Genomic DNA, 16,868 nt, shown 5'->3' with positions numbered 1-16,868 from the left:
TTTTAGGGCTGCGGTGATCATCGTGACAAGATGAGTCGTGGCTGGGACATGTCACCTTGAAGGTCTGACCAGATGGAGAAGAAGCAGCAGAAACCGACTATAATCAGATGAGTCATCAGCTGTAAGTACCTGGATGTAAATTTTATTCTGTATCTGCACTGTGTGACTTGGAGTGATAATGTTATCTGAAAATCCCTTAGGCTGCATTCTCACATTTGTTTGGAATATCCGTGTGCTGCCAAATTTTTTATTGAACGACACATGGACTTGTAGAGTTTTCTGGGTCCATTCACACATCCGTGAAAATCATTGATCTGAGAATGAGATCCATGAGGGTCAGAGAGCGTCCTGTTTTGATCCAATTTTGAGGATCAGAATAGGACATACTCAATGCGTCTGTAAAAGCGGGCAGCACATCGACACTGCACACAGATACAGGAATTTATTAAATATAGCGCCATCTTTAGTTACATAGTTTCATCTTTTATTATGTATAACACCCTCCCTTATTACGTAACATCCTCTCTAGTTATATATGGTGCTGTCTCTTATTATATAGCTTACTCTGCTGTTATGTACGGTGCTGTCCCTTGCATAGAATATTCTTGTTATTTTTCTCAGTCACAGCGCCCTCTTTTACTACATAGTCTTCTCTTGTTAGATATAAAATGACTGCTGATGGAGGAGCTGGTGAGGCAGCATCTGACTGGAATACCAGTCCATCAGTTCCTCCATCAGAAAAGAAGCTTTCCCATGCTCCATCAGCTGTCATTGTATTATATATCTAACAAGAGAGGATGGTATGTAATAAAAAATAGGGCCCTATATTATCAGATATATAAGGGACGGTGCTGTACATAACAAGAGAGGGCACTGTGTAATAAGGGGAGGCAATATACATGATAAAGGAGACTATGTAAGATATATATGTGTAGGGTGGGCCCCTAGGGTCAATTCCTCCTGTGGGCCCCAGACACCTCAGTACGACACTGCATGTAAGTGTGACATCTGTGCCGTTCTCCAAAACTTTGAGGACTTGACCAAGATGGTGAGCGGTGATGATGCCATAACCAGCTTAACCAATTCGCTTCTCTGTCTACTGAAATGCTAGCTGATCATAATTATAGAGAAAGATTTGCAGGCAAAGCAAGTTGAGATGGAGCAAGAAACTATACAGGGTGATGCTGCACAGCCCAGCCTCATCTCATCTTCTCAATGTGGATTGGGTGATGAGGAGGAGTAGGGGGAACAGAAGGTTGTTGCCTGCGCTACAGATGGTACTACCCACACCACCTTCATCCTGTCTGTTCAGAGTGGATGGCCTGAGGATGAGGAGATGGACCATCGCTTCTTGGTGGGGACAGGGAAGTCTTTGCTGTTGGCAGTTTGGCAAACATGGCTGACTTTATGTTTGACTTTCCCGTTACCCTCGCATTGTACACATTTTGGCCAACACTAATTATTGGATGGTCACCCTTCTAGACCCACGCTACAAGGAAATCTTTCCATCTCTCCTTCCCGAGGCGGAGAGCTCTACTAAAATGTTGCAGTACTAGACGGCCCTAGTTGAAGAATTATTAAAAAAATTTCCATCTGTTTATGCTAGTGGCATTGGACAACCAAGGAGTAGACACAAGGGAGACACACATACCAGATGCAGCAGAGGCAGGGGAACACTATCAAAAGTTTGGAACAGTGTTCTCAGACCCTCCAAATGCCCAGGCCCTGGTGAGCGGGGTATTCAGACAAGGAGGGGAAGGTTGTGGACCTCTGTAATTCCTTGGGTATCCAAGCTAGACATGTGGCATGAACTGTCTCTCTACGCCTTGGAGGTCCTGGCCTGCTGCTAGCTTTTTGTCAGAGCGGGTTTTTAGTGCCGCCGGAGGTATTATAACTGATCCGCCTGTCAACTGAAAATGCTGACAGGCTGACTCTTATCAAAATGAACAAGGGCTGGATTGGGCCAGACTTCTCAACACCACCGGATGATAGCAGTGGAACATAAACTCAAATGCAGTATTTTTTTTTTCTGGTCTATTCTCATGCACCCCTTCCCACCCAAACATGGGTATATGCTTCAGGACTTCGTCTTTTTTGTGTCATCCTCCTACTTCTCCTTCTCCTCCTCCACCACTCTATCAACAGGGTGATCATGCTACCCTCGCTATAAAGTTTTTAATGGTGTTTATGATGCCCACATAAATAATTTTTAGAGGCCTACCTCTAACCTTCTTTTATAGATATGTAAACCCCCCCAGGGGTAAATGTTTTCCAGCCCATGCACTTAGTGCATGCACATTTCCAGTCTAGAATACCCACTCCTTAATAATGGGAGAAAAATGTTTTCTGAGGCCCTCCACTACGTCTCTTCAAAGGGGTATTGGAGCATCTCCTTCTAATTTTTGGCATCCCTTGCACTTAAAGCATATGCACTACCAGTCTAGGAGACCCACTGCTTGTTAGTGTGAAAGAAAAGCTTTTCTGAGGCTCCACCTTCTAGTTGAGGGAACATTTTTGGAAACCAAAAGAGAAGTGGGTTCTATTAGTATTAATCCAGTGCCTTGTTGTGGGCAGTCAGTTGGTTGTCACATACGGAGTTCTCACACTGCATACAGGATTTCACAGGCGGGACAGGAGACTTTGTACAGTAAGTTCAGAAGATCCTGGTGTCCTCCATATCAGGCTGAGTAAATGCAAAATGTGCCACTATATTCCCCAACAGGGTTGATGAAAAAACAGTCCTTGGCGCTGCTACTTACATAAAAAAATAAACATTTTTCAGGGCCCATTCAAATCTATTATATTTTCTACAATATTACTATATTACCACTCTTATCTGCAATTCGTATATGGTAAGTTATTGCACAAGGGATAGCCTATTGCAGGCATCTAATCAGGGATTATTGCCTTATAGCCAAGCTGCTGCAACCTAAAAAAGAAAAAAAATTATATTCTATTCCTTACTGCTGTTAGCTGCATTTAGCATAGAGACAGGTGCTAGGTATCATGTTGTGGAAATGAGTCTTCATTTTGGTCAAATACATCTTACACTGTCTATAACTTGATTGCTTTTTTCCAAAAACTCATTGACAGATTTATAATTTTTACAGTGATCTGTACTCTGAAATTCATCAAAACAGGCAAAATGAACTGATTTAATGTATCCATTTGCAGTTTCTCTGTAGCATCTGTATGTAAGAGGTAGTGGTGGGAGACTTTACGCTACTGGAGCTGGAATTACCACTTCAAAACTCTCCAGTGCTTTATCTATCAATTTCTTGGTGCTTCTTGGAGTATGTTTGGGGTCATTGTCCTGCTGGAAGACCCATGACCTAGGATGCAAACCCAGCTTTCTAATACTGGACACTACATTGCGAAGCAAAATAATTTGTGAATCTTCACATTTCCTTATGACTTGCACACAGTCAAGGCACACAGTGCCTTTATTTGTAGGCCTCATTCCATTTACAGAAAACAGTTGAATGATGCGCTTTAAGAAAAATAGCTCTATTTTGGTCTCATTTGTCCACAAAACACCTGCTGTCTGTCTAAAAATAGTGGAGGCCACCTGCTGGCACTCTATAAATTGTGAAGGCCGCCTTCTGGTACTCCAAGTTTCAAACTTTACAGAATACATACGAAAAAGAAAATTTAACCACCTCAGATGGATACATTATATTGCAGTAGCAATATATGGCTATGCAAAGCATAGCTGGATGCTGGCCCTCCAAAGATGCTTTCAGTTAGAGCTGCCGAATGGCCCTCTGATAATAGTGAGGGCCGCCTGATGGCCCTGAAAAAAAAATAGGACTTTCAGAGTCCCTCCTTCATAAATTAAAGAGGATGTGTCTGTTCATGTCTCCAACACCACATGGCCAGATAAGGTATTAAAATGCTAAAATTACATTTACTGGTAATTGTTTTTTCACCATTGAAAGGAATGTGAACATACAGAAACACTACTTGTAAACATAGCCCATAGTGTGAAGGAGAATTTTTTTTTCCCTCTTATTTTTTTTACCTTTTATACAAGTCATTATCCTGGAAAGAATGTTTCTTAACATTCTTTCCAATAAAAACCATTTTGGCTTCGGTTTTGTATATTTTATTGCCTGTCCATAAAAGTGGCGTAAATCTCTGACAACATTGTTCCCAGCAGCGACCTGGGATTCAGAGATGCTTCCAGGGGTCTTCCCCATGCTGTTCCCATGCCATTTCAGTGCTGTTTGCATCGATTTGAACAATTTTTAAATAGCTCAATGGAAGTTTCCCATTGACTTCCATTACACTCGTTACTCGGGTCGAGCACCCGAGCATTATGATTTGCTCAACCCAAGTAACGAGTACCCGAGCATTTTAGTGCTCGCCCATCACTACTTAAGAATCTTCTAAGTGAAGGCTGTCTGTGAAAAGGCAATATGATACATTTTAATATCCCATTTACATTAATGTTTATTTAGTTGCTCAAAACATGTGACTTAATATGATTAAACAAAATTGCTAACCTTTTACCTTTTTTCTTCACAGCTAATCTGGCAACCACTGATATAATATTTTTAGTGTGCTGTGTGCCTATCACTGCAGCTTTATATCATCTTCCTGGATGGATATTCGGAGAATTTATGTGCAAGTTTGTTAACTATATCCAACAGGTAGGTACAAAAAAACTAACATACAACCGTCTCAATTCCTGTACTGACTTAAAAAAATGTATAGATATCTGTAGGTTTGACTGTCGCACATTATGTCACTGTACAAAATGGCTTGTGCTATATATGTGCCCAATGCCCTAAAGCTTTGCTATTACACTGGCATAAGCTAGAAAATTAGCAATTGATATCTGTTTTGTTTTTGCCAATTAACTTTGGAGCCTTACCTTATGACTTAGTGCTCCAAGAATGAAAGACAATGCTAAATTATAAATTAAGTAGTCAAATTGCTGTTACTCAATTATCCTGGTTTCAGAGCCAGTCCCCACATCTTCCCTCTTCAGCAGCCAGCTCCCTCTGCTCTCATGCACACCAGTTTGCAATAGTAAGCCAGTGCACACCTCTGATATCATGCCCCCAAGTATGTCTAATGCCAGTTAGTTGCATGCTGACGGAATCTTCAGGTGGTGTGGCGTACACGCTGAATACGTGGCTTGGACTGGTATTTCGGTTTTCTGCCTCTGGTTCCCCAAAAGTGGCCTCAATATAAATTTCGTTCTGCAGTCCACGGTTGTTGGCTCTTATACAACAAGGTGCATCTCCAAATATATGGCTTTGCTATTCCTGGGTGCTGTCTGCACACTCACATCTGTTACAAGTTGACTGTCTGCCAATATGGCGCTACTTTTCCTGGGTGTCTGAACATTCATCTTTGCTATAGCTAGGTACATGCTTACAGTATATGTAGCGCCCCGAGGGTTCGGCCGTTACAGGGGTATTGCACCTCTGCCAGAGGTGTGATATTCCACTCCCGGGTAAGGATGGAGTATGGACCAGGGCTCAGGTAGCTGCATACAGCACACACACCCTATTTCCGAGGGACAGTTCAACGGTGCTCCCATTAGACACCAATGCAGGCACGACAGAATCTGTCCCTGGCTGGAGTGGGGAGGGGGGAGGAAAACCCAGTGATGTAGGAGCAGGAGGGGACGGTTCCTGAGCGTAGGTAGGAGCCCATTGGTTGCTGGTCACCTGGGCTCATGCTTTAGAAGGAGGTATAAAAGGTGGGCACCATCTTAGGAGGGTGTTCAGTCAGTGAGAGGAGAAGACAGGGAGCGGAGGCTCTGTAGGAGCTCTGCTCAAAGGCAGGCCTAGGGTGAAGGCCTGAGCCTGAGAGGAGAAGGAGAAGTAGGCTTAGAGAAGAGGCCGAGGGAAGGAGGAGAAGAAGGAACAGGAAAGGAGGAGAAGTGACCGAGAAGCAGAAGGGCTCAGAAACAAGAAGGCAGAACGGACCCTAAGAACCCACGGGATATCGGGTGAAGGGTCAGGCAGCTGGACAGAAGTTTGGTCACTGGTGGGGCACGAGCCAGAGAGAGGACAGAAGGGAGTCCTGTGCCATACTCCTGAATTGCCTGGGGGTTGACCGAGCCCCTCACCTGGTGGACTCAGCACTTCTTGGGCAGTCATTGCTGACAGAAGTGACTTGGAAACCAACTGTGAGTAAAAGACCCTGGACTGAAACACGTTGTCGTTGTGTTTCTTACCGCTCCAGCACTAACAGTACTGGGACTCCCTGCACTACAACCCCCACCATCTACGCTCACTGCCCTGAGGCTACACTCCTCCTGTGGGGAGTTGTACTATTCCCTGCTGCACCCACAACACCAGCCTCAGCGGTCTGCTCTGCAGCGGCGGTTCACTCTGACCGCAATCAACGGGTGGCGTAGTCGGACTTTCAAAACCTACAAATACACTGCCACAGCATTTGGTCTAACCACCCTGAGCCACGGGACCGGGTCGCCACTACTACTCCCCGCATTGCCCTGAAGCCCGGTTCCGAGTGCCCCACGGCCCAGGGGGCGAGTCATATATACCTTCCTCCACGGGTCCATGTGACCAGGGCTAGTTTTAGAAAAAGTGTGGTTATGAGTAAAATTCAAAATAGGGCCCACATGCTAACATATTGCATGATTAAACAGAAATATTTATGCTGCATTTATGAAAGCTGATTTCAGACTTTTAAAGAAGTACCAGTCGAATATATCAAAGTTATTCCACAATTGTTTACCGGCCTCTTTACTAGAGGTGAGCGAACATGTTCGGAAAACTTTTGTTTTTTTTCAAATTCAGCCCGAACATTGCACATTCGTGATTGGACACCCAAGCGTTTTTACTGAAAATTGGACCAATTTGACAAAAGTGTGGCAAATGATCGCGCTTCCACTACTGTATTTTTTAGGACTTTGGCTAGGATAGTGGTGCTGTATGATGAGCAGGGGGGACATGTTTGATGAGGGGTGGGGAGAGGTCAAAGAAGCGGCGGGCTGTTAATATTATTATTTTTTTCTTAACTTAATGTGTGCAGATTGCGACAAGCCAATCAGGGTGCAGGAACCATCCATAACGTTCAAACACAAGGGATTTTGTCATTGGCTGCTGAAGTCACATGTCAATCTTCATATAAAGAGCGGGCATGTTGTTTTAGCTCCATTTTGTCAGTGTAACAGCGCAGAAGCTACTTCCGACGCTACTCCTGGATACTGAGAGATTTGAGATGGTTAGCTAGGCAGTTGCTTCTAAGTCAGACTGTTTAGATAGATAATGTCCTGTGTGGCTGGGAAATCGACCTTCCAACAGATCAATCGTTTTTGCTATTAGTGTGGTCCAGACAAGGACAGCAGGTCACGTTTCAGCATAGAACTCTGTTGTGCACTGCTGATATTGTGCTCCGTGCAGGAGTACACCTTTGAAACCCTAATTTTTTCTGTTACTAACGTGCTACATAAAGCAGGCCACGTTTTAGCTGTAAATTCTTTGGTGCTGATATTCTTCTCCATACCGGGGTTCACACGATAAAATCTAAATTTGTTCTCTTACTACCGTGCTAAAGAAACTCGGCCACATTTCAGCTTTTAATTATTTTGTGCTAGTACTGTGCTACAGCCAGGAGTCCACATTTCAGAATCTAAATTAGTTGTGCTAATAGCGTGGTCCTGAAACCATGCCACATTTAAGCATTGGACAGGGCTTGGAGTAGTATTTCTAGCTGAAACTTTGATCAGTAATTGGTGGATGAGTGACAGGTGTAGGCCTGGTGCTCTGAGACCTCTGCCAAATTCAGGGAGCACACATGAAAAAGACCCAACTTGGAGACCAAACCTTTCCAATAATTATGGGCAGATACCACTAAAGTGGCATCAAGTTCTATTAATTGTTTATTTTACTCATTTATATAGCGCCAATAATTCCACAGCACTTTACATTATCAATTTCCCGGTAGTAGAAATAGTATAATGGGGCTCTGACACCCCTTCCACTACAGGCAATCCACCAGATGGAGACCAAACTTGGAGTCTCCACATTTCAAAATTTTTTTAGTAACATCAGCAGCACTAGCAACAACAGGCACAGAAGCCACGACAAACGTGTCACAGACTGCAATAACACGAGATCAATGCAACACACTAAAAACTACACCACTATCTAGTTTTCCCGGTCTGCGACTGGGGTGAAAGAGTAATTGGAGATCCACGACTTGTTCATCTTGATTAAAGTGAGGCAGTCTACACTTTCAGGGGACAGCCGGATGCGCTTATCCAAGCAGACACCAGTAGCACTGAAGACACTTTCTGAGAGAACGCTGGCTGCCGCCATGACAAAACTTGTAAGGCGTGACAGGCGAGCTCAGGCCACTCTTCAATTTTTGTAAGCCAAAATTGAAAAAAAAGTCCAAATATCAACCTCATGGCATTGATATTGAGCTCGAGATACTCCTGCACCATCTTCTCCAGTCGTTCACAACGTGTCAGACATGTACTCTGTTCTACAGGTGCACGGTTTGGTCTAAAAAAGGAGTGAAATAATTCCCAGAATAATTTTTTTTTCATTTATTTTACTCATATAGCGCCATTAATTCCACAGCGCTTTACAGACATTAGTGGCACTGTTCCCATTGGGGCTCAGAATCTAAATTTCCTATCAGTATGTGTTTGGAGTGTGGTAATGTGTCATTCAGAAGCAGTGCTGTTTCTTCAAAAGCATCCAGCAACTGTTACAAATAACACAAGCACAGGAGACAGGAAGTGTTGTGCTTCAGAAGCATCCAGCAACTAGAGAGGTTAACACAGTCGCAGGAGACAGGGAGTGTTTTAACAGAGCCCCAGGGGGATTGTGGGGAACTTGTTATTGTAGTCTGACTGAAGCCGAAGAGAAAGGTGGTGTGCTATCTGGATCTGCAAAAGCCAAATGAACAGGATTCAGATCAGGAGAGAAACTAAACACAGGCCAGATAAATTCCCTGAAATAACAATGCAGAGTATTATTGGGCAGGAAGATAAGGACTGGAAGGAATTGTGTCACAGGGATCATCTCCCTCATCAAACCCCCCCCCTCCATCTCCATGCAGGATAAAGAATGCTGTGTACTATTGTGTCCTTTTGAAGGAAAAGCCTGAATTATGCTACTGAAGAGACTGTAATACTGTGCCTTGTGAAGAAACTACTGTATTGTTACTGAAGCCAGTTGCTCAAGAAACTCAGACTGTACTGTAATTAAGATTGTTGCTATAACATCCCTGAATAGCACCGGCCGTGCTTCAGATTAAATTCCACTGTTAAACTGTTGAAAAAGACTCTTGTCAGATGTGTCTGGTCAGGAATTGAATCTATCATGTGCCTGAGAGAAGCTGCAGCCTATGGTCGCCCTGAGTAACGTTCCCCCCGGGATTCCCAAGAATTCATGAAACCCGTCTCCCCCTATCTGAACCTAGTGGCATGCATGTAACATTGGTGGCCCGTACGGGGAATCCTGAGCAGGAATTAGCATGTATAGGGAAAGAGGAAAAGAGTCTGGAAAAACACAGCAGCACAACACCTCAGTTCAACTCTGCTACACCAGTTAAAGGGGACCAGCCCTAAAGAAAACTTACTAGCAGAAATGGATGTGGAAATACAAATGGACAGAATTAGTGAGCTGCTTCTACAGTTAACCTGTGAAGAATTGAGAACAGTAGCAGAACATATATAGATGTCAGAAGAACAGATTTCTAAAGCACACAACTGCAGGCAACTGTTAGCTGCCATTAATGCAAAAATGGATGAGTAGTATGGAAAAAGAAGCTGAAGTCATCATGGGGACGTTCCTCCAGGAGCTAACACAGTATCTAACCAGGTTGAAGTTGGAGGATGGAGGGGCGGCACCAATTGCCAAAATCGGGAATCTCTGTCCGTAGACAGAACTACAGGAATTGAAAGAACAATTCAAAGCCCTAACAACAGCCCTTCAGGAATCAAGCAAAACCTCTGAACGGGTGACAGACTCAGACATAACCTTTACCCTGCCCAGGTTAGATAAATCAGGAAGACAGTCCTTTCTAACACCACAAATCACCATAAGGAAAGAATTCAAGATCCTGGGACAGATTGGAGAGTGTGAACCGAAAGAGAAACTGTCTTATATGAACTTGTTGCATCAAATCGATGCAGGCTTACAGAAAGACTACCAGCCAGATGAGATTGTCGAGGGGGTGGTGAAAGCGATCAGCCCAGGACTGAACCTCTGTAGTATGCTAGAAATGAAGAGTCAATTGACCTTGCAACAGCTGAAGATGATTTTAAAAGGGCACTATAAAGAAGAGAGTACTTTAGAATTGTTCCACCGACTCATTAACCTCTCACAGAAAAATAATGAATCACCCCAAAGTTTCTTGTTCAGAGCAATTGAACTGAAGGATAGACTGTTGTTTGCATTCGGAGATGTAGAAGTGGAGGAAAAGTTTGGTGCTGGACTAGTCCAGAAGAAGTTCTTGAGATCATTGGGATCATTGGGAGTAAAGACATTAAGTTGCAGCTGAAACAGTACCTAGAAGATCCTGACATTCTGGACGAAGTCCGAATTGAAAAAGTTAATGAGGCAGCTAGTTTGGAGTCAGAGAGCAAACAGAACTTATAGAAAGGCTCTCCTCTTAAAATCACCAAAATGAAATAGCTGAAATTGGAGACCCCCGGTGGCCAGTCCGAAGATCATCATGGAGACCCTTCAGTGCCACCTCCGAGAGGGAACCTTACTAAATCACCAACAAAAGAGAGGACCACCAGTGCTGACTGGGAGGAAGTAATAGGAGAACTGCGAGCCCAGTTGATTGAGGTGAACAAGTTGATTTGTTCCAGGCCAAAACCTGTATCCCTCAGACCAAGGAATGGGTTCCAAAACAGAAGATACCTGGCTTGTGAAGCGTGCAGTTCATCAAATCAGAGTATGGTGTGTGTCCACTGTCTAAGATGTGAGGAAGGACATTATGCCAAGGAATGCCAATGGTCACGGTCGTTTGGATTAAAAGACTGGAGGTTGCCAGTGCGGGGCGACTGGTAACCACAACACGGAGGAGGCCCCAGAAGCAAATCCAAATCTCATCAAAACCCAGAATGGTGCATGAGGTAAGATGGCTGCGTCAGTACTATCCCCAAGTGTGTTCCTGTCTACAACAGCTGCAAGAGAGACAGGGGCATCAGTTACTTAATGCCCAGTGCGGAGGTCAAACAATGTACTCCTGGGAGGAGGATTCTTCGGTCAGTAAAGATAGCCTCATCAGCCTAATTGGTGAAAGGTGCTTTATACTTTGCCAGCTAGATGGACTCCTGGTAAAAGCACTGTGGGACACATGAGCCCAAGTGAGCCTTTTAAATGAAGAATGGAGAAGGCGCTACCGGCCACATACCTGGCTTCGGTCGCTAAAAGAACTCTTAGGACCAGTGGAACTCCACGGCAAAGCTGTCAACCAGATCGAAATCCCTTTCATAGGCTGGGTGAAAGTGACTTTCCAATTGAGGGCCACGAAGAACAGCAACACCATTGAGCTTTTGGTACCTTTTCTCGTGACCAGTGATCAGAACGTGGCAGAGGATCCTATCCTGGGTTATAATGTAATCAGTGAGGTCATCATGAAACACAAGTCCGGGACGCTGGTGATGGATGCAATTGCCACATCACTTGCCATACCCAACGGCGGGGCAGAAAATGTGATTCAAAAAGTAAAGAAAGCACAGAATACAATGGACCTAAAAGAAGTCAAGGTAGGCTGACGCCCAACCATCATCCCTGCAAACCAAATGGTGGGGGTGAGGTGTGGAGTCCTGGTAGAACCGGAAAGAAAAGTCCAGAAAAGACTGTTCGTGCCAGAAGACACCTCAGAACTTCCGGAAGGCCTAGTTCAAGGTGAGACTGTGCTTACGATTCTTACTGGTGGGTTTGCTCGAGTGACAGTACCGGTGAAGAATACTCCGAAACATGAAATTACACTGGATCCAAAAACTGCTAGGTCACATTGAAACTGTTAAAATGGTATATCCAGCCAGTGTGAGACCCCCCCAGGGGTCTACAGTGAATTCAGTCTCCCCACCAAGGAACAGGAGTTGCCCAGGGGAAGAAATTGCACGACCCACTTCGGAGTCTTGGGATCCCCCAGTACACCTGGAACAGTTGTGTGCTGAAGATCGAGCAGTAGCAAAACAGATGCTGAGAGAAGAGTGTCATGCATTCTCCAAAGACGACTCTGATATAGGCTGTATCCCATCGTTGCAGTTGAAAATCAGTTTGAAAGACACGACCCCAGTAACCAGAAGTTATATGTCTGTGTCGAAACCATTACAACGTGAAGTGAAAGAGTATTTACAAGACCTAATCAACAGAGGCTGGGTCCAAAAGTCAAAGTCTTTTTATTCCTCTCCTATTGTTTGTGTTAGGAAGGAGGACGGTACATTGAGACTCTGCTGTGATTACTGGGAACTAATCCGAAAGTCAGTACCTGATCGGCACCTGATACCAAAGATCCAAGATATGCTGGATAGCCTATCAGGAAGTACCTGGTTCTCGGTCCTCGATCTGGGTAAAGCATACCATCAAGGGTTTGTTGAAGAGTCCAGTAGACCTTTGACAGCATTCATCACACCGTGGGGATTATATGAGTGGATCCGCATACCGTTTGAGCTCAGTTCAGCTCCAGCAGAATTCTAGAGGAGCATGGAGACCTGTTTGGAAGGACTGAAGGACGATATCTGCCAGCCGTACTTGGATGACAATGTGGTACACAGCAAAACCTTGGAGCATGTTGAACCTGTGAGGCCCGTACTCCAGCTGTATCAACAACACGGTGTTAAGTTGACCCCAAAGAAGTGTGAACTTTTCAAAAGGTAAGTCGGATTCCTAGGGAAAATTGTGTCCAGAGAAGGATATACCATGGACCCAGCAGAAATCGCCCCAGTACTGGCCTTAAAAGACAAGCGGCCCTCTACTGTCAGGGATTTGAGGCAGATCTTGGGATTCCTCTCCTCCTATCGTACTTATGTTCGGAACTTCTCCAGGATTGCCGCCCCACTATAGCTCCACGTGGGGGGGACCACAGAGTCAACAACACCCATGGAGAAAAAGAAGAATGCGGGCAGGACCAGGCTAAAAAGAAACAACGCAGTTTCGTTCCAACAGCCCATTCTCTGGACAGCATATCACCAGCAGGTATTGGAAGATCTAGTAGATTACCTGGTAAAACCACCCATCTTGGGATATCCTGATTTCAATTTACCATTTGTTCTTCATTGTGATGCTTCTCAAGTGGGACTGAGAGCTGCCCTGTATCAGCATCAAGATGGAAAATTGAGGGTCATCGGTTACGGTTCTAGAACATTGACAGACGCCGAGAAGAATTACCATCTACATTACGGAAAATTGGAGTTCCTGGCATTGAAATGGGCTATCTGTGAATGATTTAGAGATTATCTCTACTAGAGCAAAGAGTTTGAGTAAAAAAATATATATTTCTCAGCATGCTCAGTCCACTTTCTCATGAGGTACGGTGCTCGGATTGTAAAGATCCCTGTCTGGGAGACATTAGGCAGTGATGAAAGGGTAGTTATCCAGCAACTCGTGAAATTGACTTAAAAAATAGCCTTTATTTTGAAAAAATTAAAAACATGAGACCATAGTGCAAATAAAAGCGTACAGAGGCTTACGCGTTTCAGATACGTAGATCTTTATTCATAGCATAATACAATGTTGAAATGGAAAAACTTTTAAGGCATATGGAGAAAGTAGCCGTCCACCGACATCACCTGTTCAGAAGCTCAATTACACATGAGTCCAGAGTCTCAGAAAACTCAGTTTTAACCCTAAATTAACTGACTGTTTCGATTTAAAAGGGAAAAAAAAAATTGGAAAGTTGCCAAACAATTACAAACTTCATAAATATAACTCGCTAAATATAAGTCACATAATATTAACCTAAAAACAGACAGTTATAATGAATATAGCAGGAAATCAGCTAGTGTAAAATAGTGCAAGTGGAAATAATCGGAATATTAATACAAATATATTAATTCATTTCTCATATTTAAACCTGTTGGATATCTAGTATTTAATTTCAAAATCCACTGTGCTTCTTTTTTCTGTAATAATTTAAATTGTATTATGCTATGAATAAGGATCTACGTATCCGAAACGCGTAAGCCTCTGTACGCTTTTATTTGCACTATAGAGTATTCCATAGGTTGGTCTTCAAAGAACTCCATGAAAACATGGGACACCTGTGAGTGGAAAGGACAACCAACTTGATCCGTGAACGTTTCTTCTGGCCATACATGCAGAAAGATATTGAGAGGTACGTAACCAGGGAGTGTGGGTGTCTGAAAGATAAACATCCCAACACATCAACCCGGGCACCTATGGGCAACATCTAAACTACGTATCCGTTTGAGATGGTCTCAATAGACTTTCTACATCTCGAGACATGCAAGGGTGGTTACGAATACATCTTGGTGGTGATGGACCATTTCACTCAATTTGCTCAAGCATATGCCATCTCCAATAAATCAGGTCGAACAGTGGCGAGAAGATCTTCAATGATTTTGCTTTGAGGTTTGGGTTCCCTACGAGGTTACACCACGACCAAGGAAGAGAATTTGAGAACCAGCTCTTTGCCAAGCTAGGAAAGTACTGTACAATTCAGAGATCCCACACAACGCCCTATCACCCAGAGGGTAATGGACAAGTGGAACATTTTAACCGGACATTATTGTCGATGTTGCGCACTTTAACAGCTGATGAGAAGAAAGATTGGAAGAGTTCCCTGTCAAAAGTGGTACATGCCTATAACTGTACAAATAGGGATTCAATGGGTTACTCACTCTTCTTCCTATTGTTGTATGGATGATCGCCAAGACTGCCAATTGACATCATGTTCGATACTCCTGTGTCAGAGACTTACAGAACGTATCCAGAGTACGTTCGGAAATGGAAGGAACGGATGGCAGAGGCATACAACATAGTGTCCAAAGTGGTTAGCCAAGGACAGAGCAAGAATAAGGAGTACTATGATCGAAAATGTTATGGAGCAGAATTGGCACCGAGAAGCCGGGTGCTAGTCAAGAGCGTACGTGAGAAAGGCGGTCAAGGAATACTTCGTTCGTACTGGGAAGACGAGGTGTATGTTGTCGTAAGGAGGAAAGCCGATGACAGTCCAGTGTATGAAATCCGATTGGAAATGGGAGACAAGAAAACCAGAATAGTCCATCGGAATTTACTACTACCCTGTGATTATCTCCCACCACAACAAGATTTTCCAGAAGTAGACAGACATTGTGCGAGATCGACTAAGGGACCACCACAGACTGAAGCTCTGGAGGTGGATAGTGACCTTGGAAGTTCTGATGGAGAAGAACACACCGTTGTATTTCTCGGACCGGCAAGGAGAGGGACGTACCATCCTCAAGAGAGTGAACCAAGTACCAAGGCTCCAGAGTTTGTACCAAGGAGTACAGATTCAGGTCTGATGATCGAACACCGGCCCCTGAAGACACCGATCGACACTCAGGAGGAGCGGAATTACCAGACCGTGCAGAAACAAGCGACTCAGGAGAAGTACAGGAACTCACAGAGGCAGCTCAAAGAGCATATGAGGAAGCACGGGAAATGAGTGCGGCGGATGAAACTTCTGTGACCGAAGAACCCATGGTCTCTGAGGAACAACCCACCAGGAGGATGTCGACTCGAGAAGTGAGGAGGCCAGTGATGCTGACGTATGAGACACTTGGTGAATCCAGTCAAGTGCCAAGGACTGTCAACTGGAAATGGGTATCTCTGCCTGCGGACCAGGTAAGCCCACTGGAGTGGTATTCACCACCGAGAGGCAGTATGGAAGATGATGCCCAGTGGAATGACTTGTTTTCATGCTTTGATTTTCCTTAAAAGACTTTGCAGAAACAAAGAACTGTTAAAACATAGAGCTGGTTGAAGACGTACGAAAAGCTCCAGCTGAAGAGATTCTGATTGTTTTAATTGTTTATTTCTTACAGGCATCCTACAAGAAAAAGGTCATTAAATTAGGTTGTTATCAACGTTTATGAACGTTATACCAATTTCACAATGCCAATTTGTATATAAAGTTACCACTGTCTCAGAATTGGTCAGATTGACCAATTAAGACGCATGTCGAGGACGACATTCAAAAAGGAGGGAAGAGGATGTGTTTTAGCAGAGCCCCAGGGGGATTGTGGGGAACTTGTTTACTGTCTGTCTGGAGCCGAAGAGAAAGGTGGTATGTGTATTCTGTATCTCACAGAAGCGCCCCTGCAAGTGAAAAGGATTTAAGTCAGGAGTGAAGCTAAGCACAGGTCAGGTAGAGTTCCTGAACTAGCAGTGCAGAGTATTGTCAGGCAGAAAGATAAAGACTGGAAGAAATGGTGTCACAGGGATCATCTCCCTCAGCAACCCCCCCCCCCCTCCATCTCACTGTGCTGTAAAGAATGCTGTGCTCATTAATGTGCCTTTGCATTAGAACTGTGCTGTCCTGTACTACTGGGAAGACTGTGAACTGCTGTGCTGCTAAGGATACTGTACTGTTTGTCACTGGAGCCTGTTGCTCGTAAGACTTAAGAAGTCGCACAGCCAGTGCAAGTTATTCAATGCTACTGTTCTACCGTTTATGAGGACTCTTGTCAAGTGTGTTTGGTTAGCAAGTGAAACAACCTACGTGTCTGTGCCTGAGAGTCAATACTCCTGTGGGCCTGAGAGAAGCTGCAGCACATGATCCATGGTCGCCCTGAGTAACAGTTCCCCCAGGATTCCAAAGAATTCATGTAACCTGTCTCGCCCCTATCTGAACCTAGTGGTGAGCGTGTAACACTTCTCCATTTTGGTTTATTCCCCCTACCTACATACCCCAGTGCTTCCCTC

At 44.2% G+C, this 16,868-nt stretch overlaps 1 protein-coding gene across 1 annotated transcript in view; it reads left to right on the top strand.

The window, feature by feature from the left end:
* Positions 1-16,868, top strand: part of KISS1R (KISS1 receptor) — a 431,843-nt gene that overhangs the window by 179,031 nt on the left and 235,944 nt on the right. The window contains 1 exon segment of the mRNA XM_073655142.1: positions 4,528-4,652. Coding sequence (XP_073511243.1) covers positions 4,528-4,652 — 125 coding nt within the window.

Source organism: Phyllobates terribilis, unplaced genomic scaffold (genome assembly GCF_046119375.1).
Source record: "Phyllobates terribilis strain yellow unplaced genomic scaffold, ASM4611937v1 Scaffold_1__5_contigs__length_1240528914, whole genome shotgun sequence".
Classification (NCBI taxonomy): Eukaryota; Metazoa; Chordata; class Amphibia; order Anura; family Dendrobatidae; genus Phyllobates; species Phyllobates terribilis.
Note: the sequence above shows the minus strand (reverse complement) of the source record. Positions and strands in the feature narration are given on the sequence as shown.